Source organism: Bison bison, unplaced genomic scaffold (assembly GCF_000754665.1).
Source record: "Bison bison bison isolate TAMUID 2011002044 unplaced genomic scaffold, Bison_UMD1.0 scf7180017864525, whole genome shotgun sequence".
NCBI lineage: Eukaryota > Metazoa > Chordata > Mammalia > Artiodactyla > Bovidae > Bison > Bison bison.
The window spans coordinates 7,086,174-7,114,037 of record NW_011495076.1 but is presented as its reverse complement, the minus strand read 5'-3'; the positions used below and the strand labels follow the sequence as shown (position 1 = coordinate 7,114,037).

At 38.4% G+C, this 27,864-nt stretch overlaps 1 protein-coding gene across 1 annotated transcript in view; it reads left to right on the top strand.

Annotated features, from left to right (window-relative positions):
* DOCK4 (dedicator of cytokinesis 4) overlaps positions 1 to 27,864 on the top strand; it is a 477,425-nt gene that overhangs the window by 409,649 nt on the left and 39,912 nt on the right. The window contains exons 33-38 of the mRNA XM_010831178.1: positions 4,343 to 4,438; positions 5,300 to 5,360; positions 9,619 to 9,712; positions 18,903 to 19,051; positions 21,244 to 21,330; positions 23,194 to 23,298. Of these exons, the coding sequence (XP_010829480.1) occupies positions 4,343 to 4,438; positions 5,300 to 5,360; positions 9,619 to 9,712; positions 18,903 to 19,051; positions 21,244 to 21,330; positions 23,194 to 23,298 (592 nt within the window). The remainder of the gene's footprint in view (positions 1 to 4,342; positions 4,439 to 5,299; positions 5,361 to 9,618; positions 9,713 to 18,902; positions 19,052 to 21,243; positions 21,331 to 23,193; positions 23,299 to 27,864) is intronic.

Genomic DNA, 27,864 nt, shown 5'->3' with positions numbered 1-27,864 from the left:
TATGCTTTTCCTTGTATTTACAACCAAGTAAATCTAAAACTAAATACTACTGCTTTTGCACTGATAGCCAGATAGAAAACTCTGTAATTCGTTTATGATCATAAATTTAGAGCAGTAGGTATATTAATATATAGGGTTGAAAAGTATTATTAATGGTTGATAGATTTAAACGTGGCTGATTTAAAATCATTCTTGACGCTTTTAAGAAAATTATATTGAAGGGAAAAGCCAAGAAGGGGTATACAGATCTCTTGTGGTGGTGGTACCTGATAAAATACATTCTTTGTACTGAATCCTGAACAATGGCATTTTCTTCTGATACTGTAATTAAACTGGAACTTTTAATAATTATTCATCAAGCCCTCGTTCATTCTAGTGTACAAAGCATCTGTCTTTCATGACAGCTGGAGTTTAGCAAGAATTCTGATTAAAACCTCATCCAGTATAATAAATTACTTTTGAAAACCACTCTCAATTCCGTTACTAGTCTTTGGTTTGAACAAAGAACTAAAATGAGAAAGCACTCGGTGAAATGAATCTCTTGAGATTTGTGATTAATTATTTATAATAAATTCACAAGATTAATAAGCACTCACATAGCTCTGTAGTGCCTCTTATCTACTTTAATAAAGGCCTGATAGCATACAATTTGGACTGCTTGTGTGTAAATATGGCCTTGAAATAGAAGATGTACCTTGACATTAAAATCAAACCAATAATTAAAATATTAAGCCTCTATAATTAGGACTATTTTAAGGTCCCTGATTCATTCACTGGAGATTTTTATTCTTTTCTTGATTGTTTAGCATATCACTAGAAATCTTACTATAAATGTTTCTCTTTAATACTTTTATGATCAGCATATTGAGAATAAATAAAATCTAAAGTGATAATTAAATGTCATTACTACCTGGGCTCAGAAAAGAAAGGGAAAATCCAACTATATTTCAGGAAACAATAAAATGCTTTTTTGGCAATAGAAATCACAAAGAATTAGGGTAATCACACTGTGTCATTGCACACATTATGAATTGGGAACACATGCCATTGTGGTACAGATTTTCATTTTTTCTCTGTAATTCATGTCTAAAACTTCTTAAAATTTGTTCAGAAGCTGAAAGTAGCTCACTGCTTCCTGAAAATGCAGTATATGCTTGCCAAAATAGCCTCCTAGAATGAAACTGTAAATTTATATAGTACAGTCCTTCCTAAGAACTCATCTTTCCCTGACCCTCATGTTATCCTCATTTTCCCATACTACATCTTTTTGAAATAAATGAGGGTCAGGGTTTATTGGTTTTGATAATGCTGAAATTGTGGATCATCGCTTCCCATGAGATACGCAGAATAAGGCATCAGAATGAAGTTCTGCTTCCCTGCATCCACTTCATTGACTCATTCAGCTTCATTTATTGAGCCTCTCCCTGTGCTTGGTGGTCTTCTGAGGCTGAGGGTGCATCAGCGACTGTGCTGCTGGAGCACACAGTCAGAGTACTGACAGCCTCGGGGGTTATAAAGGGGATTTCCGGAAGATGTAACCTCCACCTCAGTCCTCCACTGTGCTTTATTGTATGTTGCTCTAATAATTCAGTAAGGCTCCAAATCATTTCATAGAGCTTTGTATACACACACACACACACACACACACATATATTTGAAGTGAAGAAGTGAAGTGAAAGTTGCTCAGTCGTGTCCGACTCTTTGCGACCCTGTAGACTGTAGCCCGCCAGGCTCCTCTGTCCTTGGCATTCTCCATGCAAGAATACTGGAGTAGGTTGCCATTCTCTTCTCCAGGGAATCTTCCTGACCCAGAGATCAAACCCAGGTCTCCTACATTGCAGGCAGATGCTTTACCATCTGAGCTACCTATGTATATAAAGCGTTGGCCTCCACACAATCCTATTAAGACAGAGAGAAAGGTAGACTGAGGGTCAAATTCTGCACCCTTCATTCTGTCAGAGGGGAAAAGCCTAACGAGCAAGTATATAGTCCTGCAGGATGTTATTTATGTTGCTCCTCATTGTCATGGAGTCCAATTGCCTATCATTAGCAATAAAAAGTCACCTTGGAGCCAGGAAGCGAGTAGTGGGGAGATAAATTAGGAGTTTGGGATTAACATAGACGAACTTCTATATATAAACAGCAAGGACCTATTGTATAGCACAGAGAGCTATATTCAATATCTTGTAATAATCTATAATAGAAAAGAAAAAAAGGGAGATATATATGTATATATATGTGTATCTGAATCGTTTTTCTGTACCCTTGAAACTAACAGCATTGTAAATTAACTATGTCAGTTTTTTTAAATGGTTTAAAAAAGTTATAAAGAAATGATGCATCATTTATGCTCTTGTGACATGTATGTAAAGTTAGTGCATTAGTTTATGTAGCAACCATTCATCATCTTATTGCCTTAAAAAAAAAAAAAGTAGGAAACTTTCACTGTTACTAGATGAGTTCCCTGTGTACTCAGCATGGACACACTGGCATGGTTATAGACCAAATTATAGACCAGTGTCACCCAAGTTATCTAGAAAGACTCTTCTTATCTGATAGCCTCTCCTTGTCCAGGTGTATCAAGTAAGCTTGGAAGGCCAGCTTCCCCACAGAAGGAATAATCCTGGGCAAGAAAGCAGATGAATTGGGTTCTAGGCTTGGCCCTGATAATTTGAGTCTCAGGTTAGTCAAGGCAGCAGGCTCTGCAGAGCTGTGCTTCTTTTCACAAGAGGATTCTGTAGCTCTGATTTCTGACTGCATCCAGAGGCTGTGCAAGTTAGTGAAGCTCATGCCTATAAAAGAAGTCTCCCATTTATTTTTAGAATTATTACTTAACTTGAGTTCTGTGTTTTTCAGCCTCTAAAGTATATGAGGTGTGGGCTGTCACTTGGGAAGATTTCTCCATCATCCTGCCTTGCTTTGGCAGGCAGAGTTTCATTTGCGTACTTGGTTCAATACCAATTTGGCATTTAAGCTTGAAACAGGTGCTTTTCAGAGGTTTTTTTTTTTTTTAAAGAAAACACATTTAGAACAAACTAGGGGACTTTTCCCTGGGGGATTAGTCAGGGCAGGCTCCATCCCTTCATGTGTTCCCTCTCCCTTCCTCCCCCTCCTTAGTTTAGGAAGCAGTTCAGAATAAGCCAGAAAAACAAATGATCAGGGATGCCTAGGCACCAGATGAGGAGCCAAGACAGAAGACTGGGCACTGGAATGGCAATGGCAAAAAGAAGGTGGGGGGAGCAGGAAGGACAATTGAGAGAGAACATAGCCAAAGACCAAAAAAAAAAAAAAAGAAAACTTTGACAAAATAGCTTCTTTTCCTACTAAGCACAGTACAGGCTAGTCTGAGATGGTACTTGTGAAAAAAAATGTCTTCTCTCTCTGTTATTCGTGAAACTAGGATAAGAGGGAAACAAGATTTTAGAAATAATCATCATTAAATTTAGGAGGACAGAGTATCCTCATGTTGTTATACCTATGTTCTTTCTTTTTTTCTTTTGGGGAAAGTTCAATCTTAAACGGCTTTTGTCAAGTAGATGGTTAATTTGCCTAGAGGTGGGAGTGAAAGTAAAAAGAGATCCTAATGATTATGATTGTTATTGTTTTGTGTTTACATAGCAGTGCCTCTGCTCCAAGGTGCTTAAGATTAGGGGGAAAATGTAGGAGGAGAGATGCGGTTCAGTACTTGTCATCCATCTGCTGTAACAACCACATAGAAAATCCTTGGTGATTAATGACAAAATGAATGAAACTGTTGAGTGAGTGCACAGATAGTACAATATGTATTGAGTGGGCAAATGTTAAGTGAAAGGAAAAAAACGCAAAACGTCATACCGTCTGTACAAGGATTTTCCTGTAGCAGTTGCATTGCAGTAAAATTGCTTGGATGAAGATGCATTCCACTGAGAGGTAGGAAAACATTTTTGTGTGACTAAAGCAAGATCTTACTTAAAAGTAAACTTTGAGGCACTCCTGTTTTTGCTTTTCTCAGTGTTGTTTGTTGTGGGGAGGCACAAGCCTCTAATATTAGTGGAAGAGAGAAGCTAAGAAACAATGTCTTTGAGCTGTGAGGTGCTTGCATATTTTGAAAGTATGATTTATATGCATGTGTTCGTATTTGATGACTTGGATAATCTGAAAATCAATTTGCTTTGTCAATGCTTCCTGGATTAGAATTCCACTCTTTGGTCCCTATCCTAGGTAAGACATTGTTTGCATTGTGCTACTTGTGAGATGTTGCGGTGGTTGCTAAGGCATTTAAGGTACTGATGAAAGTAAAACGGTTGTCATGGTGACTGATAAAAATAAATGTTGAAAATGCCCTGGATTCTTTCTTTTCCAGTCTACTAAAGAAAATTGAGCGGGAAACATGGAGAGAAAGTGGCGTTTCCTTAATCGCCACTGTAACTCGGCTGATGGAGAGGTTGTTAGATTACAGGTAAGCCCCTGTTTCTCAGATACACAGCGCTCCAGTTAGGAAGTTGAAGAGTCAGAATACAGTTGCACTTGAGTTAATCACTCAAAGAACTGATAATCAGACCATGGAACCTTGTGCAGTAAAATAGCGGACTTTTAACTAGCTAGCTCAGTTTCTTCTTTGTTTTTTTTTTTTTGTTTGTTTGTTTTTTAATGTTTTGTTCTGGGTTCTTCAGCAGTTCTTTTAAAGTTTTTATAAATTGAGAGAGTCCTGTTATTAAAGAAATCTTTTGTTCCTGTTTTTGAAACTCACCCATTAGAACCAATAGACCTATTCATCTTAGTGTGACGGTAGTGTAACAGAATTGTATAACCATGCTGCTTTCTTATAGAAGGAGAGAGGGAATGAAACTCACACCGTTACCTTTCAGAGACATGATTTTTTGATTTTGAAGTGATCTAAGCTGTTGAAGCAGGTCATCCCACTTAAATGCATGGTATTTTAAGAAAAAAAGCCTCATTGTTACTGCTGATGGCCAGGCTTACCGGCTCCTTTTCAGCCCAGTAAAAGGTGTGTTATGATACACCTTTTACTGTTACTTTTACTGTTTACTTTTACACCATAACTCCTCTTCCTTACCCCCTCTCTATTGAGAGAGGGCACAGCCCACCTGGAAGTGAAATCTACAGCCACGTTGGTGCTCAGGGAGGGTCTGACCAGCCCCCTCAACCCAAGCCTGTTGGGGCTCTGGCCTCGTTGATCCAAAGCAACTTGCAAATAGCCTCTAGTCTCTGACAGTTTCTTTTTTTCCCCTAAAAGAACAAACTGTGTTTGCCCTTAGGAAGGAAGTTCTGAGTTCTGACTCTTTCTTCTTGTTTTTAGGGACTGCATGAAAATGGGCGAGGTAGATGGCAAAAAGATTGGGTGCACCGTGAGCCTCCTGGTTAGTCAATGATTTCCCTTTTCCTCCTTGCATTCTAATGTTTGCTTTTTCTCAGAAATACTATGTTTTGTTTGTTTTTCTGCTGCAGTGTGTCTGTATCTGAGTGTTTCTTAGAAGAGTTTAGAAGTGTTCTTTGCTTTAGTTTGAATTAAATGCTAGAGAATTCTCAGCTCCCGAGTGTTGCAGAAAGTACCCACTGTAAGATCCCATGGTGATGCCAGCTTCTCCCTGTTGTATTGTTTTTCTGCCCTGAAGTCCTTTGTTGCTCTCCTAGGAAAAAAAGATGATGTCCCTGGAAAAAGGTCTGTTCAATTCTGTGTAAACAGTTCCTTTCTACCCTGCTTATATTTATTCTAGATTTTAATAAATATTAATGTTCCTTTCTGAACAAATGACAGTTTCCTGTTTAACGCACATATTTTCACTCTGTAGCTTCTTTGCAAATTAAAGCCATCTGTGGTTAAGATTTGGACTATAACTGGGATAACCATATAGTTTCTCATCCAAACAAGAAATTTTGGAAAACAAAAATCAATATCGTAAGGATAATAGGCTATAGCAGAACAGTTCTGGGAACACAAAGTTTACCCTGCAAGTTCTCATAACTAATTATCAAATAGAATGGTATTCTCACTACAGAGCAAAAGAAGGACTATACATTTACATTCCTTTTTCAAATTTTGGTGTAGGATAAATTGATGCTTTTAATAATTTACATTGATCACATTTAAAATACAAGAATACTCTGTGACTGCTTCTGGTTCTAAATTTGTGTATATCATGGTTCCTTTTTCTTATTTTGCAGAATAGATAACACCTCATCATCTATCCTAAGTATTTGCACAATCAATTCTAATTCTTACTCTGATCCACAAGTCTCTTATATCCATGCCTTTTTGTTCTCTATTTGCCTGCACCTTAAAATTTTGTTTTTTCCCCAACCTGATTCTGTCTTGTCTTAGCTCATTGATAACAGATTTGGTTTGTTTGTTTTGTTTATTCCCCCTCACAGTCCCTCTTCAGAGCTCAGAATTTTTACTTTCTTAGGACTATCTTTTTCCTTAATTTCTTTTCTCGCTATACTGTTCATCTCTGAGTATATGACTTTATCCTTTTTTTTAACCATACCTACCACTTCCTCCTCATTTTTGCATTTAATTGTTACATTCCACCTCTGATACCAGTTGCTAAAAATAGTGAGACCTGAGCATCTTTTGTCAGGCCACCTCTTGTTATGCAGTTTCTCTTATAATTTTTAAAATTATAAAAAATTATAATTTTTATCATCAGATCCAATAGTAACCTGCAGGCTATCAGGCCAAGCTTGTTTCTCCCATAATTTTTTTATGCAGTTTCTTCCATAATTTTTTTTATGCAGTTTCTTCCATAATTTTTATCATCAGACCCAATAGTAACCTGCAGGCTGTCAGGCTAAGCTCATGGGGTCAGCCCATTACCTCTCCCCTTAGCACTTAATGTCTAACCTTGAGCACAGTCATTCCCACTTCTAAATTTCCTTTCTGTGCTTTCCCCACTGTTTGCCAGCCTTTGGCCATGGTCAAGGTCCTCAGCCTGATCTCCTTCCATGTCTCTGCTTGTACGTCAATATTTGAGGAAAAAAGCCAAGTGCTCTATCGTCTTCAGGTTTTCTCAGTCTGTCTCCTTAATCCTGGCTCTCCCCCAGCTCCAAGCCTGAAATCTCATAAATAACCTTAAAGGAAAGCCTTTACCTTTTCCTGAAGGACTCATCTTCCATTGTCTCCATCTGCTTTCACAGCGCCCTCTGTGACCTTGAGAGGTACACTCTTAAATGTAGACTCTGGGTCCATTTCCTCAACTGGTATAAACAGAAGATATCATTTCCTCAGATGAAAGACTGAATACTCTGACCTAAATGTGTTTACTCTAGTTTCCCAGTAGGAGTAAGCCAGAGACAATAAAATCAGTGGCCCCCATCAGTGTTCACATGAGACAAAGAATCTAGCTTGTTAGTTTTGCCCTGACCAAGAATAGTCCTTATAGGAAATGCTAACACTTTGAACACTGCTTTCATTTCAACTAGCACAGGAATACTTATTATTAAAGGACCGAATATATAACTCTGAAGCTAATCTTTTTAGCTTATACTCCATATGGAAAGTTTTTTGATGTTTTCTAGCTGCAATATGCTTCTCTTTGATCACTCACTTCCTCCTGGAGATTTTTCTTAACTCTTTGGAAAGATCAATTCCAGAATGTCTTCAGAGGAACTCTGACTTTCTCTACAAGCTCTGAGTTAAACGGTAGTATTAGACTGGTAAAATGTGTAATCTTTGACATGACTAAAACTAGGAAATTAATTATTGTTTTGTTCTCTCTGTCACTAGTTTTGCCAGACATACATGAAAGCGACTCATCTGCTGACTGAGAGATTTTTTCTTTCTTTCTTCTTTTTTTTTAAAGACCTATTATTCATTTACAGAATGATCACTTATTTTGTTCCCAAAGAAATTTGCTTCTTTCCAGAAAGCTATTGGAAAAAAAACATTGCTTAATAATGTAAAGGTCTGCTATTGAGTGGTTAGATTTATGTTTATGGTACAATAATTCTTGCTGATTAAAATTATTTTGATTATAATAAGAGAGATGTGAAGAGCATTGTTTACTAGCTTTTTAAAGAATGCTAAGATCTATAGGACACTGTAGCCTACCAACTCCTCTGTCCATGGGATTCTCCAGGCAAGAATACTGGAGTAGGGTGCTGTGCCCTCTTCTTGGAGATCTTTCCAACCCAAGAACTGAACCCAGGTCTATTATGTCTCCTGCATTGGCAGGTGGGTTCTTTACCATTAGTGCCACCTGGGAAGCCACTCAAGATTAGTGCCACCCAAGGTATATAGGACACCAGAGGAAAGGGGAAGGATAATGGTATAAATTGGAGGAAATATTTTTTTATAACGCGTTCAACTACATGTCAGCTTCTTGAAGTTAGATGAGTCCTCATATTGAAGAATGGATACTATTAGGTAGTGGCCACAAAGTGCATTGACAGGAGACCCTCAGGCTTCATGCCCAAGTACAGTTAAGCAGCCACACTGGCTAGTTTGGTCCGTAACCGAAGCCCTCTCTAGCTAATCAACTTTAAAAATGTTTAAAATTCCTGGCCTTTCCCTGTTACTCCTTCAAGTCAACAGATTTGTCTCCCCATCACTATTCATTTTTCATTCTACACACCAAGTAGCATCTGTCAAAATAATAGCAATAGTAATGATAGTAGTTCAGATGGCTGTAAGCAGAGATTTCATAATATCTGCAGTGATCTGCTCTCTGAAAGAGCCTTATACAGAGCCTCACAGCATCACGCTTTTGCTGGATTCCAACTTCTTACACTTTTACTCCTATGTTTACTAAGTTCAGTGAGGACTAACATACTTTCTAATATGATAAAGAAATAGATGTGGAGGCTTGTAAAGTAAACATTTAAAATGACAACATAATGTGTTCAGTTAAGTCAAAGTTGAGTTTTTGATGATGAATGTTAAAACATTTTAGAGAAGTTTAAATAAGATCCAGATACTTTGTTTTCATAAACCAAATATTTTCAGTAAGCATACCCTTGTAACAATAATTTGAAATAAAATCTCTTACAAATCCCTTTATGTTGTAGTCGTAAACTGGAAACCTTTAATTCACCATAAAATAATTTTAAGATGAAAGAAATTATCCTTTGACTATCAGTGATCAAATGTAATAAATAGGTTAATATCTTACATCTTTTTAATATTTTAGTTGAATTTTTAGACTAGTTCATTGGCAGTTAAACTTAACCAAAAAACGATAGACAGTAACAAAAGAAATGTGAATCAGGGGTAATAACATACCCCCAGGAGTTACCAGCCTATCTAGTTGTTGATGGGTAATTTTTAATACAGACAGTGTTGAATTAAAGATATATCACTGTGTTTTGCCCTTGACTGGCAGTCCAAAGGTTGAGACTGCCCTAACAATGCAGGGAGTGTGGGTTCTATCCTTAGTCAGGGGACTAAGATTCCACATGCCATGTGGCACAGCCAAAATAAAATAAAAGGAAAGAAATGTCAAAAAAAAATGTATATATATATGACTGTGTCCCTTACTTAATTTTGTGAGACATTTATGTAGAAAAATTTGTCTATTTTCTTGGTTCAAGACATGAAACTTCAAGCAGAGTAAAGGGTACATACCTGCCAGCCTAACCGTTGAGAAGTTATCCATAGTTGTACTCTTTTTTGTCTTTTAGAACTTCTATAAGACTGAACTGAACAAGGAAGAGATGTATATACGCTACATCCACAAACTCTATGATCTGCACGTCAAAGCACAGAATTTCACAGGTAATTGTGTCTTTTGACTTGGGTTGGAGGAAGTGGGCTGGTCACTGTTATATTAAACATAATAATTCCTCTGTTTTTTAAACTAGAGCCGAAGACTCAACCATTTCTCCTTTTAAAATTGGAATTTAGAACTGGAATATATATGTTGTTTTTTCTTTACTATATCTCTGCATAGTTTTTTAGGGGTTGGTTTTGGGATTGGTTTTTGAATGGTTTATAAAATACACACCTAGATTTTCACAGTCTATTTAGAGTTAGTATTTCACCACTTCAAGTTAAATATAGGAACTTTACAACCTCCCCACTGTACATTGTAATAGTCATAAGCATATATGTATGTACATTGAAAAATTCCATCAGGTAATGTCATAATTTTTAAGTCATACCTATTTTAAAGAATTTAAGAGGATAAAAATTATCTATTATATTTACTCAGATATTTACCATTCCTGTTGCTCTTTGTTCACTCATGAAATTCTCAGTTTTCCTCTGTTAACATTTTCATTCAACCTCCAGAACTTGTTACAGTATTTCTTTTATTTTTTTTTAATTAATTTTATTTTATTTTTAAACCTTACATATCTAGTAGTGAAGAACTCTTAGTTGTCCTTCATCTTTATTTTACCTTCATCCCTGAAGGAAATGTTTGCTGGGTACAGTTGGACAGTGTCTTCGTATCAGTACTTTAAAACTTTTATTTTCTTTTGGCCTCCATTGTTTTTGGTGAGAGCTGTAGTCATTTAAATTGTTCCCTGTATGTAATGTGTAATTTTCTCTGGTTGCCGTTAAGACTTTGTCTTTGGTTTTCAGCACTTCAATTATGGTATATATATCGGCATGGTTTTTTTTTTTTTTTTTTTTAATCTATCCTGGTTGGGTTTGCTGAGCCTCTTGGATCTCTCAACATTTCTTTCACCAAATTTGGAAAACTTTCAGGCATTATTTATTCAAATATATTTTCTGCACTGATTCTCTGTTTTGGGACTCCAGTTTTATGGATGTTAGACCATTTGGTATTGTTCTGTAATTTCCTGGGGTGCTGTTTTGGGGTTTTTTGTTTCAATTTTTTTATTCTTTCTGTTTTTCAGATTGGATAATTTCCATTTATCCATTTTCAAGTCCATTGGCTCTTTATTATTTCCATTCAACTACTGAGGCCTTCCAGTGAAGTTTTAATTTTTTTAATTTTTTATTATTTTTCTAAGTTTATTTAGCTATTTTTAATAGCTTCAGTGGTTTTGCAAAAATTTGTATTTTCTCCTCATTTCACGAGTGTTCACTTTTACTTCAAGTAACATGGTTATAATAGCTGTTTCATAGTATTTGCCTATAATTTCAAAAACTGAATCATCTTAGAGTTGGCATCTGTTAATTGCTTTTTCCCTTTGAGATTTATTTAGTGTTCCTGGTTCTCTGAATGTCAAGTAATTTTGGATTGTATCCCAGACATTTTGAATATTGTGAGATTCTGGGTTTTCTTAAAATATTCAAAAAATCAATCCAGCTAAGTTCAGACCTAAAGTCCTGAGTTACCTTTTGAAGGTCAGTTTAGTTTTCAAAGCCTTTGCTGCATTTTTGTGGTCTTTCCTGCTTGTGTGCCACCTGGGGAGAGCCTGGGACATGGACAGTTATCTATACCGTAGTTCATTTATCAGAATCTTTGTTATGTTGATTCTGATTCATTCTATACATGTACAGCTTAAGGGTGAGCCCAGGAAGACATGCACATAATTTAAAAATTCCTTTCTCCATCTCCTTGTTCTCTCTGATCTTTCTCAGTCTTACCATCTCCCAAGGGCTCGTTTTCCTGATACTCTTGCTTAATCAGAGCCCGAGTACTCAGAGCCAAGACTTGATCCTCCACACTATGATCTACTATGTATAGTCAGCCTCCCTGGTAGACGGAAAGCAGTGAAAGAAAATAGGAAAAGTGGAAGCCACTACTGCTGCCACTGTGAGTGCCCCTGATGCCACAGTGTGGGTTTGCAGCTTTGTTCCTGGGACTCAGAGTGGACCAGAAGAATAGAAAGGACTCCCACAGAGGGTCCTTCTCCCAGTTCTCTGACTAAAGGAGCTTTTTCTGTCTGTTTTCCATTTGAAGTTACAGGAAACAGGGAAGGCTAAGCCTGGAGATACAAAAGGCAAAAGGGTAAAAACAAGGAGCTCACCACTCTGTCATCCTCCTTTAAGTATTGATTTTCCTGTTCTGTCTACCTTCTCATTTACTTTTCAGAATTCTCCAATAGTTGCTTTATATATTCTGTCTTGGGTTTTTAGGTGAATCAGTGAGAAAAATACACTAAAATGTGCATACTACATCTTAACCAGAATGAGAACCCTTTAATTGGATTTAGAAATTACAAATCTTAGTCTTTTGGCACACTGTTCTTCCAAGGAACTCCTGAATCTTGGTTCCTCCGCCAGCTTTGAAAGAGTAAAGGAACACTTTCTGAAGTGATGCTCATGTTCCCAGGATTTAAGCATGCCTCTAGCTACGGTTCCACTATATCAGCTAAGAGCACCACTTAAAAGTTAAAAGTTCCCAGTTCTTGACTCAGACTGGAGACCTTTATGATATCTTTGATACCTCTCATTCATGAGGTGCTATTGGTTCTGCTTCCTAAAAATAAAAGCCATATCCTCTCTTATTGTTTCCAGTTTCACTGCCTCAATCAGGCCTTCATTGTCTCTCTCTTGGACTGCTTCTTAACTATCCTGAGTTATTCACTAGAGCAGGGATCAGTAAACTTCAACCTGCAGCCCTGTCATTTGATTTTTTAAAGAATGTTTTATTAAAACTCCAGCCACACCCACTTAATTACATATTGTATATGGTTGCTATAGCACTCAAATGGCATAGTTGAGTAGTTGCAACAAAGACTGTGTGTCCTATAAGCCTAAATTATTGACTGTCTGATCCTTTGAGAAAACTTTGTCACCCCCTTCTCTAGATGTAACTTTGTCAATTCATGTCTTCTGCAAAGTAAAGCTCAAAGTCTTTATTCAAGGCCCATCATAATTGAAACAACACCTGTCCATTCAGCCTAATGTATTCTTGTTTACCTCTAATACTGTGTTCCTTCTTCTTATCCTTCAGAGCCAGCTCCTATATCATCTTTTCCATGAAGTCTTTATCTTCCTTCTCTCTCCCTCACCAACTCGCACCCCCAGCTTTGGGCTGAATTAATGTTTTCTACTCTTTTCCCATTGCAGTTTTTTCAGATTTCCATTCAAGTACTTATCATAACATTTTATTCATAGTTATATAAAAAATGTGTGTGTGTGTGTGTGTGTGTGTTGATAAGTAGGGAGGTAGGTAGGTTGAGAGATCTTTAGTTGAAGGTAAATTCCTTGAGGACAGAGATGATATTTTCTTCTTAGTCTTCTCAGTTCTTAGATTAGTGCCTAGTGAGATTTAAATAAATGCACTACTAAGAATGCATTCAGATTTTAACACCCCAAGAGCAGATTTTTCTCCTTTAATATTGTTAATTCCTTAATCACCAAGGAAACCCCCGGTATCTCATCATACAGATGTCCTGATAGTTTTGATTAAATAAACTAAGATTTTTTTAGCTGACTTTGTTGTCTAGAAGTTTAAGTAGTCATTTGAAAGTAGTTTGTAGCTAATATTAGAAAAATGGTGAACCTGGTTTTTTTAATCTGTGAAAACAATCTAGTAGACGTGCTTTATTTTGAAGCCCATTAAAAAAAAAAAAAAAAGAAGAAGAAATGAGAGAGGGAAGTGAGGACAAGCTCTTGCAGATATGTAACAGATATATTTTGGTTTTTTGAAACTCCAAATCTGTCACCTTATATTTTGAAAATGTGTAAATCTTGTTTTCTTGAATTTGTTTACTAAGCTTGAAGTTTTTATGTTCCCCAAAGTCATAAGAAATAAGTTCTTCTCCCATATAACATTTTACTCATTTCTCCTCTGTCCTCATTTTTGTGGGTCCTTGGAGAAAGTGGAATTGATGGAAAAACTTCTGTCTTTACAGGATTTGTTTCTTATGGCTTAATCCTTTCCAGCCCTCTGTGACAATGCCCTCCATTGCACGATTCATCTCCACATTTATCCTGTGTTACTTCTTTCTGCATATTGATTCCTTCCCTGTACAATTCTCAAAATGATGGAATGAGATGGCCCATATATTTAATTATGTGATGATGGCCTTTTGTTCAAAATTGTAAACACTTTTAAAAACATTGTTCATAATTTTGGATGTGAGTCATCTTTCTCTTTTCAGTATGCAATACAGTCTTCTAAAGATACATAGGAATAAACATGCAACATATTGTAATAAAACATCTTCGATATGCTGATGTGTTCCAGAAACCTCAGTAGTCTGTTGCTGACGCCTCAGAGGCATACGTTTCCTTTAATGAAAATTTTCTGCAGTTTCCTTCACACACACCGTTTACCCCTGATATACATCTTTCTGTTCCAGGTGTAACTTGTTTTCACGCCTCCCCACATCACCCTTCGGTCATCTGTTAGCTTGCTCTGCTGGCCTGCCAGTTGTTGTTCATTCACTAAGTCATGTCTGACTCTTTGTGACCCCATGGACTGAAGCACGCCAGGCTTCCCTATGTTTCATTGTCTCCTGGAGTTTGCTCAAAATTCATGTCCATTGAGTTGATGATGCCATCCAACTATCTCATCGTCTGTCCACCCCCTTCTCCTCTTGCCATCAATCTTTCCCAGCACCAGGTTCTTTCCCAGTGAGTCACCTCTTCACATCTGATGGCCAAAGTATTGAAGCTTCAGTTTCAGCATCAGTCCTTCCAGTGAATATTCAGGGCTGATTTCCTTTAGGATTGACTGGTTTGATCTCCTTGCTGTCCAAGGGACTCTCAAGAGTCTTCTCCAGCACCACAGTTTGAAAGCATCGGTTCTTTGATACTCAGCCTTCTGTATGGTCCAACTGTCACCTCCATACATGACTACTGGAAAAACCATAGCTTTGACTAAACGGACCCTTGTCAGCAAAGTGATGTCTCTGCTTTTTAACACACTGTCTAGGTTTTGGATGTCTTGGATGTCATAGCTTTTCATCCAAGGAGCAAGCATGTTTTAGTTTCATGGCTACAGTCTCCATCTGCAGTGATTTTGGAGCCCAAGAAAATAGTCTGTCACTGTTTCCATTGTTTCCCCATCTATTTGCCATGAAGTGATGGGACCAGATGCTTTGATCTTAGTTTTTTGAATGTTGAGTTTTAAGCCAGCCTTTGCCCTCTCTTTCACCTTCATCAACAGGCTCTTTAGTTTCTCTTTGCTTTCTGCCATGCAGAGATCCAGGGAATAGCAAGGAGAGATAAGAAAACCTTCTTAAGTGAACAATGCAAAGAAATAGAGGAAAACAATAAAATGGGAAAGACTAGAGATTTCCTGAAGAATATTGGAGATACCAAGGGAATATTTCATGCAAAGATGTATACAGTAAATGACAGAAACAGCAAGGACCTAACAGAAGCAGAAGAGATTAAGGTGGCAAGAATACACAGAAGAACTGAACAAAAAAGCCCGCCAGTGGTTACTTCTTTTCCCGCCCTTCTCAGGGGCAGCTCACCCACACCCGACCTTCCCGCCATCCCTTGGACCTTCCCAGAGCAAACGTTACTTGAACAGCAGTTTACAGATTAGAAACACTTCATTAGTCCCCACTTTTTTCTTTTTATTTATTGTCGCAAAAGGTACATAACATAAAATTTGCCATCTTACCCATTTTTCAGTGTGCACTTCAGTGGCCATTAAGTGCATCCATGTTGTTGGGCCACCATCACCACCATCTGTCTCCAGAACCTTCTCATCCACCCAGTCTGAAACCCTGTACACATTAAACAGTAACTTCCCATTTTCCCCTCCCCTCATCTCTGGCACCACCACTCTACTTTCTCTCTGTGTAAATTTCACCTTCATCGCCTTTTCGGTCCCTCCCTGTGGGCAGCTGGGATGTGGGAAGGGGTTCCCTCTGGCCTCCCCACTCACTATTCCACCTTTACACTGTGTCATGGTTAGTCTCAAGGATATTTTTTGAAAGTTCAGGGAGATACAAGAGAAATCTGAGAGGCAAAGATGATCATTCTGGAGCTGTGTCATTAAAAGAAAATAGGAATTATTCAGCAGCTAAAGGCTTGAAGGAACAGGCTGTGAAGGACCCCAGGTGTCGGTTGGTGTGATAAGGGAGAGGAATCTTAGTTTGTTCAGGTGACAGGAGCAAGAGTGGGCAGAAAAACAAAGATGCCCTTGGGGTTTTCTTAGATGCTTGGCATTAGAAGGGTATGTGGGTAATTAAAGATTAGGAAGTGATCTCAGGAGGCCTCAGGGAAAATGAGGATGCTGTTCAAATACAGTACAGCTCTGATGATCTTGTTATCATCATCGTCTGTCTTGTCCCCTGCAAAGCAGTCTTCCATGGCAACCCACGTCGTGACAGATTTGGCTGCTTCTACATCCACCGATTAATCGACACCCTCCAGCAGACATTCACTCTGTCCATCTCACCCCAGGAAAGGGCCTGTCCCGTGTCCATGCAGTGGAAGGCGCCTGTGTCCCTGACAGGCAGCCGCCTCTGGATCAGGATGCATCATGTTTCATTCAGCAAAAGTGATGATGGGGTTGAGGGGCTGGAGGCTTTTTAGGAAGACAGTAGCAGGCTCACAGTAGCAGTCTCCTTACCCGTCATAAGTGGGGACATTGGGAAAATGTGAGTGGAGGGACCAGATCATGGGCAGGCTTCTGTGTCACTTTAGGAAGTCCAAATTCATTCTGTTGTTAATAGTTAGTGAGAATCATTAACTAGTTTTAATCATGGGAGTGATGTGATCACTTGCATTAAAGAAAACTTATGTTAATAACAGCTTGCACACTGAATGCTGGGGAATAAGAGACTGCTGGTGGGTGATGAAAAGTTTTGCTGCAATCATTGAAGTTACTGGGTTGAGCTCACCAAAGGTAATTAAAGAGGAAAACACAGCCAGAACCTAAGAGACAAGAGAATAGTGATGGTGACCCAGGCCTTTCTCATCACAACTATATTTTATACATTGAGATGGCCAGATCACAGGACTGGAACATGTGAGTTCCAGTACACATAGGCTCCAGTACACATAGGAGCTCCAGTACACATAGGAGCCTTATGTGTAGTTATCCTTAAAGCAAATAAGTGAAGAAAAAGAATTACCATTTATGGATATTGTATTAAAAGTTACTACTGTGTCTTTTCAGACATGTGTGGGGATGGTAGGTAAATGGATACCTAACATAAGGGTTTTATCATTTTATTCAGTTTAGTAAGTAAGTTGGCTGTTAGAGTGTCAGGTGAAAAAAATTATAGTCTTTCATCAGGGACAGTGAATTCTGGTTCCCATTCTTGATGTATTTGGCCGTATTTATGGTTCAGGAAAAGAAGAGACCTGCAGAATGGCAAGTATCCTACTAAATACATTACCTGTCAACCATGCTTAAGCCTGTGGGTCACCATTTCTATACACGTGTATAGAATGTCATCCCTTTACATGTTTCTCCAGGAAATCACCCCTACACCAAACATGTCATGACTTTAGTAACCATTATTGAAGATTTGTGGGGCCAGCCAGAGGGGGTGTCAGAGTACACAGCCCACACAGTTTGTTCTCTCTCACACACACACACACACACACACGCACACTCCTCTTACCCAATACTTTTACCCTTTCTGGTCCTTTCTCTGTTGGCTATTAATAGATTTTAAAAGTTTTTCTTCTCTGAACTCTTCTCTAGCTTTTCCCCTTCCATATTCTGTCTGTACCCTGATACCCCCCCACACATAAACAGTAAGTCCCCTACATACGAACTTTCAAGTTCTGAACTTTCAAAGATCTGAACGTGTGTTCCATCAATGTCAGCGTGAGTGAAATGGCAACTTGCCCTCTGTCTCCTATTGCTGATGATCCTTCAGCTCTGCCATCTCCCACCTCCTATACCTTCTTCAGTGAGTAACTCTTCTTGCCTGTTCACTCAATGCCAGCCCCCTGTGTGCCAGCTGTTGTACCATACTACTGTACTTTCAAGGTACTGCACTTTAAAGGGTTTTCTTTATTTTTTGTGTTTTTTTAATGTGTTATTTGTGTGAAAAGTATTATAAACCTATAACAGTACAGCACTATAAAGCTGATTGTGTTTGTTGGGTACCTAGGCTAACTTTGTGGACTTATGAACAAATTACACTTAAGAACACACTTGCAGAACAGAACTCATTTGTATATAGGGGACTTGCTGTATCACTTTCACATTTTTCAGCCTTTTATTAGCCAAGAGAAATGAGCTATCATTTTTTGTCTCTTAAGCATGCCCTTTTTTGCCAACAAAGATCCATATAGTCAAAGCTATGGTTTTTCCAGTAGTCATGTATGGAAGTAAGAGTTGGACCATGAAGAAGGCTGAGCATTGAAGAGCTGATGTTTTTAAAGTGTGGAGTTGGAGAAGACTGTTGAGAGTCCCTTGGGCAGCAAGGAGATCAAACCAGTCAATCCTAAAGGAAATCAATCCTGAATATTCATTGGAAGGACTGATGCTGAAGCTTCAGAACTTTGGCCACCTGATGTGAAGAGCTGACTCACTGGAAAATAATCTGATGCTGGGAAAAATTGATGGCAGGAGAAGGGGGTGACAGAGAATGAGATGGTTGGATGGCATCACCGACTCAATGAACATGAGTGTGAGCAAACTCCAGGAGACGGTGAAGGACAGGGAAGCCTGGCGTGCTGCAGTCCATGTGGTCACAAAGGGTTGAAGAAGACTGAGTGACTGAACAACAACAAAGCATGCCCTATGGAAACTACCCATAGTCCCCTGCCAAAGGATTTACCAGTGAACCTATGTAGCAAACAAAAGCATGTCTCCCCTACATTTTGAACCAGCTACAGAGCTATCCTTAAACATTTTTATTATGCCAGTACATATGAACAGTAGTGGGGGAAATAGATGGGAAGGAGAGAAAGACAAAGAGAAACAAAAGATCAAACACAGTCTCTGGTAATTCCATCTCCCGGGGCGCTTCACATTCATTCACCTTCCGTTGCATGTGTCCTGGACATGTGTTCTTCAGTATCGTGAAATTCAGAAAAAAAGTATTTAATCCAGCTTGTCCTGAACCAGCTGCATTGGGGTCCTGTCTCCATCATCACCTTCCCACTTATCTTTCAGAGGCTGCATATACGCTGTTGTTATATGATGAGCTGCTGGAATGGTCTGACCGGCCCCTCCGGGAGTTCCTGACCTACCCCATGCAAACGGAATGGCAGCGCAAGGAGCACCTGCACCTCGCCATCATCCAGAACTTTGACAGAGGCAAGGTAAGTGGACTGTCACATCTCCTTTATTTCTAGTTCATTGATGGCCACCTCTTCAAGCAGGGGCCCTCAAATTTTCAGTGTGCATTAACTCCTGAGAGTTGACTGAAATTAAGATTCCCAAGCCCCACTCCTGCAAATTCTGACTGAGTAGGTGTGGCTTGCACCAGGGGGTTCTGCGATTTTAATAAGGACTCCAGAAAATTCCAGTGTGTATGAACTTGAACCCCATCTTGAGAGACCCTCATCTAGAGGTTTCAACATCCAGGCATTTTATTAACTGAAAAACCACTATCACACCTCCCCTACCTCCCCAAATTGGCACATAGTAATCTGTCCCAGTCCACTTTTTTTTAAGGTGAAATAAATGAAACTAAATTTATTTACAGCATTTTATGACATTCCGTCATATACTCAGAGTTGCCATGGGGTGTTGAAAACCTCCCTGAGCTAATAAAGCAATTCAGCATGTCACTTCCCTGCCACCTGCTCCCTCTTCAAGGATTTGCAATGCTCTTGGAAAAAAACGTGAATCTGACCCCAGTTGATTTGAACACTTGGATGCTTTGGTGATACATGTCTTAGATTTAAATATATCTTTCAAAGTTCCAAGGTTAAACAGGAAATGAAAATACACCCAGTGGCTGTCATTCTTTTATAAAACATAATTGGGTACTCCTAAAAATTTGATGCAAGGGAATTGCTTCTTTCCTATCCTCTTCTATTATTTATCTAACTACACTGACATACCGTTCATTACGTTAATAGCAAAGAAATGCCTCTGTGTCCTCCTGCAGTAAACTTTCCACCTGTAAGATAAGCTGTTACAGAACTTCTCTTGGCCCATTCCCAGGAGTCTGTGCTTTATGAGGACTTGGAGACTATGGCCCATGGGTCAAACAGTTCACTGCCTGTTTCAGTTCAGCCCACAAACTAAGACTCACTTTTACATTTTTAAATGCTGAAAAGAACTAAAAAGAAGAATGGTATTTGGCCTGTGAAAATTATATGAAATTCATATTTCAGTTGTCAATAAAGTTTTATTGTAACACAGCCAAGCTCATGCGTGTCTGCGGATGTTTTCATAGTTTAATGGCAGTGGTGACAAAGGTTGTATGGCCCACAACACCTAAAGCATTTACTGTTTGGTGGGAAAATTTGCAGACACCTGAGCTAGATCGAAGAAGTTTTACATTTCTGCTGAGAGTAACCAGCTGGCTTAGACCCTTGGAGTTTACAAGTATGCTTGGGCCAACAAGGAATCCACTGAGCCAGCTGTGGATAATTGGACCTTAGGGGTCAGTGGCAGTTCCGCATATCCCAGCCCCGAGGGGCTGCTCATCCATCTCCTTGGCCATTGTGGAATTGCAGTTATTTCAGCATGATCGTTTTGTCTATTTTTTAACTATAAATTATTACTTTATTTTTTTTTCATTTTATTGAAGTGTAGTGATTTACAATGTTGTGTTAATTTCTTCCGTGCAGCGAAGTGACTCATCTGTACATATATATGTTCTTTTTCATGTTCTTGTCCATTTCAGTTTGTCACGGGATGTCGGATATAGTTCCCTGTGTCACACAATAGGACCTTGTTGTTTATTCATCCTATATGTACTAGTTTGCATCTGTTAATCCCAAACTCCCAATCCATCCATCCATTCCTTCCCCACCCCTGCTTGGCAACCACATGTTTTCCATGTCTGTGAGTATGTTTTTGTCTCATAGATGTGTTGATATGGGTTGTATTTTAGATTCCATATAAAGTGATATCATATGGTGTTTGTCTTTCCTTGACTTACTTCACTTAGCGTGATAGTCTTTAGGTTCACCCATGTTGCTACAAATGGCATTATTTCATTCTTTTTGATGGTTGACTAATATTCTAATGTATATGTGTGTGTGTACGCCACATCTTCAGGATAATAGTTTTGAGATGATACCAGGAAACGTTGTTTTTGCACCATATGTTAATAATTTGTAGGTTATCACTTTCAACTCTCTAAATATTTTAAATAATGAACTTGTTAATTACATGCTATTTTCATGCTTAAAATTGCAGTGGTACTATTAAGGGTAGGTTTTAAAGTTTAAGAAGTAAGGCTTGATCATCTGAGAGCGGTCCCCTCTTGACCTCTGGGTGGAAATTAGTAAATGCCGTGAGATTGCTAACATTTATGTTATTCATTTGTCCACAGTGTTGGGAGAATGGCATCATCTTGTGCCGGAAGATTGCAGAGCAGTACGAGAGTTACTATGATTACAGAAACCTGAGCAAGATGAGGGTAAGGTACCTGCATGCATCCTAATCAGGTTATGGAATCCTTTTTTAGATTAACTTCCCCACATGGTGCTAGGAAGTCAACTTTGTGATCGTCTTGATGTGTCTTGTAGAAAGCTTTTGAAAGATACCTTTCCTCTGAAGCATACTCCTCTATTTATCCAGAGAAATAGCATGTTGACCTGTGTGATGCTTTTGATTAATATGCAAAACGTAAGCTGTTGATCTATTCTAAACACTACATCTGAAATATAACATTTAACCCAGGATTAATACTTTTTGTTGGAAGAGCTTGTCACTCACACACAAATCTCAGTAATATTCCATTCTTAGTCCCATAATCTGTGCAGTAAAATAGGAGAAATGGCTAGCTGACGCATTTTGAAAGATTTGGGGGCTAACTTCTGAAGGTATCAAATCTTTTTAGCTTCAGAAATGTTTTTATTTGCTAAAACTGAAACCAAGGTCTTAGTACCCAAGAGCTCAAGGAGTTTAATATTCTGTGTCCCTAAACCAAATCTTTTATATTGAGGTAGCCAAAAAGTTCGCTTGGGTTTTTGTGAAGCATCATACAAAAACCCAAATGAACTTTGGCCAATTCAATACCTTTTCTTCTTGAAGGTTCAAGCAAGTCCCTCTGGTACTCCACGTCCTTATTCTTGTCAGGTCAAACATTTTGTATCATCTTGTTACATTTAAGCTCTTCAGGGCTTCTAAAACAGGATCATCAGATTATATATACACATGCACATACATATATATTTTTAAAAATTATGATATTGCCTTTTTATTCCAAGGTAGTAATATAAGAGATAATACTCATAAACCTTTAACAACCCAGTATCCCTTATACCACAAGTAACTTCTTCCTCTGGCAGGAGCCAGCCCTGTACTTTGGGTGTACTATTTCATGTCAGGAGTTCATCGATATTTCTCCTAACAGGAAAACCAAGGAGAAAAAGCCTTGTTTTAACTTCAGCCCATCACACTGGCTTTGGCAGGCATTGCAGTTTCATATAAAAATGTCCCTGTGCTTCTCTTTGCATCCTGTCCCTGGAACAGAAGCGAGGTTACAGTGTTTACCTGTGAGGGCCCTTGGGTGCCATAGTCACTAAGATTTTTATAAACTCAAAGCTTTGCACTTCATGCCAAGTGCTCTTTTGGGTGCTGTTACTGGGGGCGGAGAAAGGGGAGATATTTTCAATTGCAATATTAGTCTTTCTCTGGAAACCCTGGGGATGATAATACCATGAATGGAAAACCATAATCTTTATGTACTTCATGCTTCCAACCTCATCAAAGACACACTTAACAGCCTTCAGCCCCCACAACACTTGCACTATGGGCCCCGTTTGGTTTGTTGGTTTATCCCCGTTCAACCTGTACAAGGTTACATCTTCCAGATGTCCTGAATTACCATGACCTAGGAGAACTGAATGCTCAGGTGAGTACAAGAATTCTCCAGAAAGATTTTGCCTCTAAGAGTTCATGTTAATTTTTATTATGAAGAAAATATTTTGATAGACTATGTGCATAGAAATCATTTCCTCTGGTAAGAACATGTAGTAATATACTCGATCCTTTAAAGCAGAGGTCAGGAAACTGAAGCCTATGGACCTCAAAGAATTGAGTAGTTATGACAGGGATTAGGTGACTTGTAAGGTCTGAAATATTTATTGTCTGGCCATTTACAGAGTAAGTTTGCTGATCTCTGCCTTAAAGCATAGAAAAGGAGTCAACCTTCTTTTCTGCAAATGGAACTAAAGTGACATTCTCTTTTTTTTAATAGAAGAAATAGCCTCTTCTATAAAGTGGTAGAGCTAAAAGATGAGATAAAATGATTAAAACGCCCCCTGTTCTTTGCTAGATGATGGAGGCCTCTTTGTATGACAAAATTATGGACCAGCAACGTCTTGAACCAGAGTTCTTCCGAGTTGGATTTTATGGGAAAAAGTTTCCATTTTTCTTAAGAGTAAGTAATATACTACTTGATTTGCTTTCATGCTTCCAATATAGATACCCCAATCAAGCAAACTAAGATACGAATGACATATTTTCCTTTTAAGGCAGGTAATAACATCATGAGATTCTCTTTTAACTTTAGTTTGCAAACATCATACTCATATAGAATGCCTTGTTTTGAATAATTTCCCAAGTTTTCAAACAATCAGTTGAATTTTCTTCCTACATTTCAAAGCTTATTATATTTGAGGAGCAATTTTTGACAATTACAGTTGTTTCCCTTGTATAATTGGTAGCATTACTTCTGTTCAGCCTGCAATTTCCATAGAGTGAGTCTCAGAGAAAAATGGCAGGCGCTATAGGGCCTGGGAGTTGCAGACCGCAGAAAACACGACAGTTTCACATCTTGTGGAAACTCTGCCTCCAGGCTCCAGAGGACCATTGTTTGTCCTACTTGACTTTGAAAAGACAAATGCCACCCAGCAAAGACATTCAACTTATTGCTAGTAGAAACTATTTCTACAAAGGGAAATTTTCGAGAAAGGTACCTACCAGATAATAAAATATTTGACTCCATTCTTACCATTGTTCTCATTTGGCCAAGTCTCTTATGTGCTGAAATAACTTACGTAACATTTCAGTTTGTAACATCTCATTTATACTCACCTAAAAGCTCCGCCAGTATGCTGGCTCAGACGGTAAAGCGTCTGCCTACAATGCGGGAGACCTGGGTTCGATCCCTGGGTTGGGAAGACCCCTGGAGAAGGAAATGGCAATCCGTTCCAGGACTGTTGCCTGGAAAATCCCATGGACAGAGGAGCCTGAGAGGCTACAGTCCATGGGGTCGCAAAGAGTTGGACACACTGAGCGACTTCACTTTCACTTTCAAAAGCATTGATAAGGACGAGAATGCACCTTTTCCAGCAACTAAAGAGGAGTGATAGGAATAATTTGTAACATTGAGTGAATTCATTACAAACTTTCAATCTTAAATATCTTCCTTTAGCTGTTGGTCGGAGAAGGCAATGGCACCCCACTCCAGTACTCTTGCCTGGAAAATCCCATGGACAGAGGAGCCTAGAAGGCTGCAGTCCATGGGATTGCTGAGGGTTGGACACGACTGAGCGACTTCACTTTCACTTTTCACTTTCATGCATTGGAGAAGGAAATGGCAACCCACTCCAGTGTTCTTGCCTGGAGAATCCCAGGGACGGGGGAGCCTGGTGGGCTGCCATCTATGGGGTCACACAGAGTCAGATAGGACTGAAGTGATTTAGCAGCAGTAGCAGCTGTTGCTACCTATGAATAGATACAGGAAGGGGGTACTTGAAGGAGGACAGAGAGGAGAAACATTTGACTTCATTGCTTCTTTAATAATCGTTAATGTATCTGCCTTTCAGAATGAAGATATATGTGTGTGTATGTGTGTGTGTATGTATGTATGTCAAAGATTCACTTAGTATCGCATAAAACAAATGCTCAAATAACAAATCAGTCATCTAACTGATTGAAATAACCATGAATTTGGGTACTACAGACCTAGGTATAAAATCTCTTTGCTGGGTTAAGGAGGATCCACATACATTGTCGGCTCTGCAGATGGACCTGCCTGCAGACAGAGGAAAGCTTGATTCCAAATCAAAACTAGTGGCAAATTCAGAACACTTGCTGAATTTGAAAGACTGTGTCTTGAAAGTGGACACACTGGTCCTGGGCTGTCATCAGCCACCTCCTGCAGAGTGCAGGGTCTGGGTCCAAGTTCTGAGGGGAAGGAGGGACATTCTGGAGCTGTGAGCAGCGCAGAGGGCTGGAGACCCCACAGTAGGGCCCAGACATGATTCTCATGCTGCAGACCACCCCTTCCTCTCTTGGCTCAAAATAATGCAATGATTCTGTTTTATGGAGTGGGCTACCTGATCCATTATGCACAGTAGATACAGTGCTTAGGGACCATAATATTCTTAGATGGTTCATAAAACTGTTTTCTTTTAAAAATCAGAAGAAAACAGTGAACTTTCAGGTTAAAATACATATTTTAACATATGTTAAACATATTTTAACATATGTTAACATATTTTAAAATGTTAAAATACATATTATAGTGTATATTATGGGTGTGAGTGCACACTGTCATGCCCGATTGTTTGCGACCCCATGGACTGTAGCCTGCCAGGCTCCTCTGTCCATGGAATTTTTCAGACAAGAATACTGGAGTAGGTTGCCATATCCTCCTCCAGGAGATCTTCTCAACCCAGGGATTGAACCTGCATCTCCTGCATTGCAGACAGATTCTTTATCTGTTGAGCCATCAGGGAATCCCATAGTGTATACTCTACACTAGATTGTTATTTAATTGTGTATATTGTACATTAGGTTATTATTGATATTATTTGTCTTTATACCAAATGAGTCATACAGTATGATTTTTAATATTTTTAATAGAGAAAGCAGCCCATAAAAGTTGTATTGTAGCCCTGATCAAATTCTGAATTCAGCTAACAAGTGTATTATAAAGTACCCTAGAACTCTATCACGTATGTGTGATTAGTGGTAATTAAAAGTGTAAAGATTTTTAAAAGTCAGAAGTAGTTTAGGAGCCATATTTTTAAAGGAAATTTGGCAAATTAGGAGATGTATCAGCTAATAAAATGAATTTTGTTAATCTATCAATTGGAATAGACCAATAAATATATCATCTTTCTTTTGAAAACAGCTTTTCTAGAAATAAATGGCATTTCCTTCTAAATGAAAGAGAAGCGTCACCCTCTATTGGTTTCTAAATGGCACTGCACCCTTTGGAATCACAGGACTAGACTTTTTAAGAGATCAGGTTCTATCTAGTCTGTTCTTTGATTTAAAAACAAATATCAACTTTAAAAATTTCCTTTCACTGTATGATCAATTTCCAGAGAATTTTTATTTTATTTTTTATTTTTTTTTTATTTTTTTATTTTTTATTTTTTTTATAATTTTAAAATTAACCTCCTCCCTCCTCCCTCCCCATACCATCCCTCTGGGTCGTCCCAGTTCACCAGCCCCAAGCATAAAGCTCAAATAAATTGATATGTTTGTGTTATTGAGGTAGCTTTTTTTACCCTTATGGAAAATGAGTTCTTTATCGACAGTGTTTAAATGCGTAAAATATCTTTGAATAGTGATTTGTCTGAGGAGGATGATTGAGGTCAAGAATGGGAAAGATATTTACTTTTTATTCTATGCTTATACTATTTGGGAATTTTTTATCCCATAGGTATATATCTCCTTTTTAAAGAAAGACAATTTTAAAAACTAACTATTAACAAATTGTTGTTCAGTCACTAAGTCCTGTCCAACTGTTTGTGACCCCATGGACTGCAGCATGCTATGCTTCCCTGTCCTTCACCAACTCCTGAAGTTTGTTCAAACCCATGTCTGTTGAGTCAGTGATGTCATACAACCATCTCATTGTCTGTTGCCCCCTTCTCCTCTTGCCCTCAATCTTTCCCAGCATCCAGAGCTACACAAAGACATGTACATGAGTATGCACAGCAGCATTATGCACAATTGCCTAAAAGTAGAAACAGTCCAAATGCCCATCTACTGATGAATGGATACACAAAACATGGCATAGCTATACAATAGAATATTCAGCGATAAGAAAGGAATGAAGTACTGATAAGGCTACAAAATGAGTGAAGCTTGATAATATTATGTTAAGTGAAAGAAGCCAGTTACAAACAGCCACATGTTATGTAATTCCATTTATATGAAATGTCCAGAATAGGTAAATCCATGGAAACCGAAAGTAGATTAGCCAGGTGCCAAGGGGAGGGGGAGCTGGGGAGTGACTGCTAATGGGTACAAATTTCTTTTTGCAGTAATGAAAATAATCTGAAATTATATAATGCTGATAGTTGCACAACTCTGTGAATATACCAAAAACAACTGAATTGCATACTATAAAAGGGTAAATTTTATGGCTTGTGAACTATATCTCAAAACTATGGTTTTAAAAAATAATTGATGGAAAGAAAGCTTATCTCCTTTTTATTTCTCCATAACTCAAATATTAGTCCCCAAATTTGTGTTTATTCCAAAATTATTTCTTACTACCTTTGAATGACCTTACACTTAGAGGCATTCCCCTAATTTTACAAACTGTTGTGACATATGAGCATTGCTTTAGAACTGTTTCAGTTTTCAGATACTTATTTGGGGACTTCAGTAATATGCAAGAAGATATGTATTATTTTATCAAGGAAATTTATATTTAAATTTTTTAATTTTATATTGAGTATAGTTGATTTACAATGTTGTGTTAGTTTCAGGTATACAGCAAAGCAACTCAGTTACATGTATACATGTATCTGTGGCTCAGATCATGAACTCCTTATTGCCAAATTCAGACTTAAATTGAAGAAAGTAAGGAAAAACCACTAGACCATTCAGGTATGACCTAAATCAAATCCCTTATGGTTATACAATGGAAGTGAGAAATAGATTCAAGGGATTAGATCTGATAGACAGAGTGCTTGAAGAACTATGGACAGAGGTTCGTGACATTGTACAGGAGGCAGTGATCAAGACCATCCCCAAG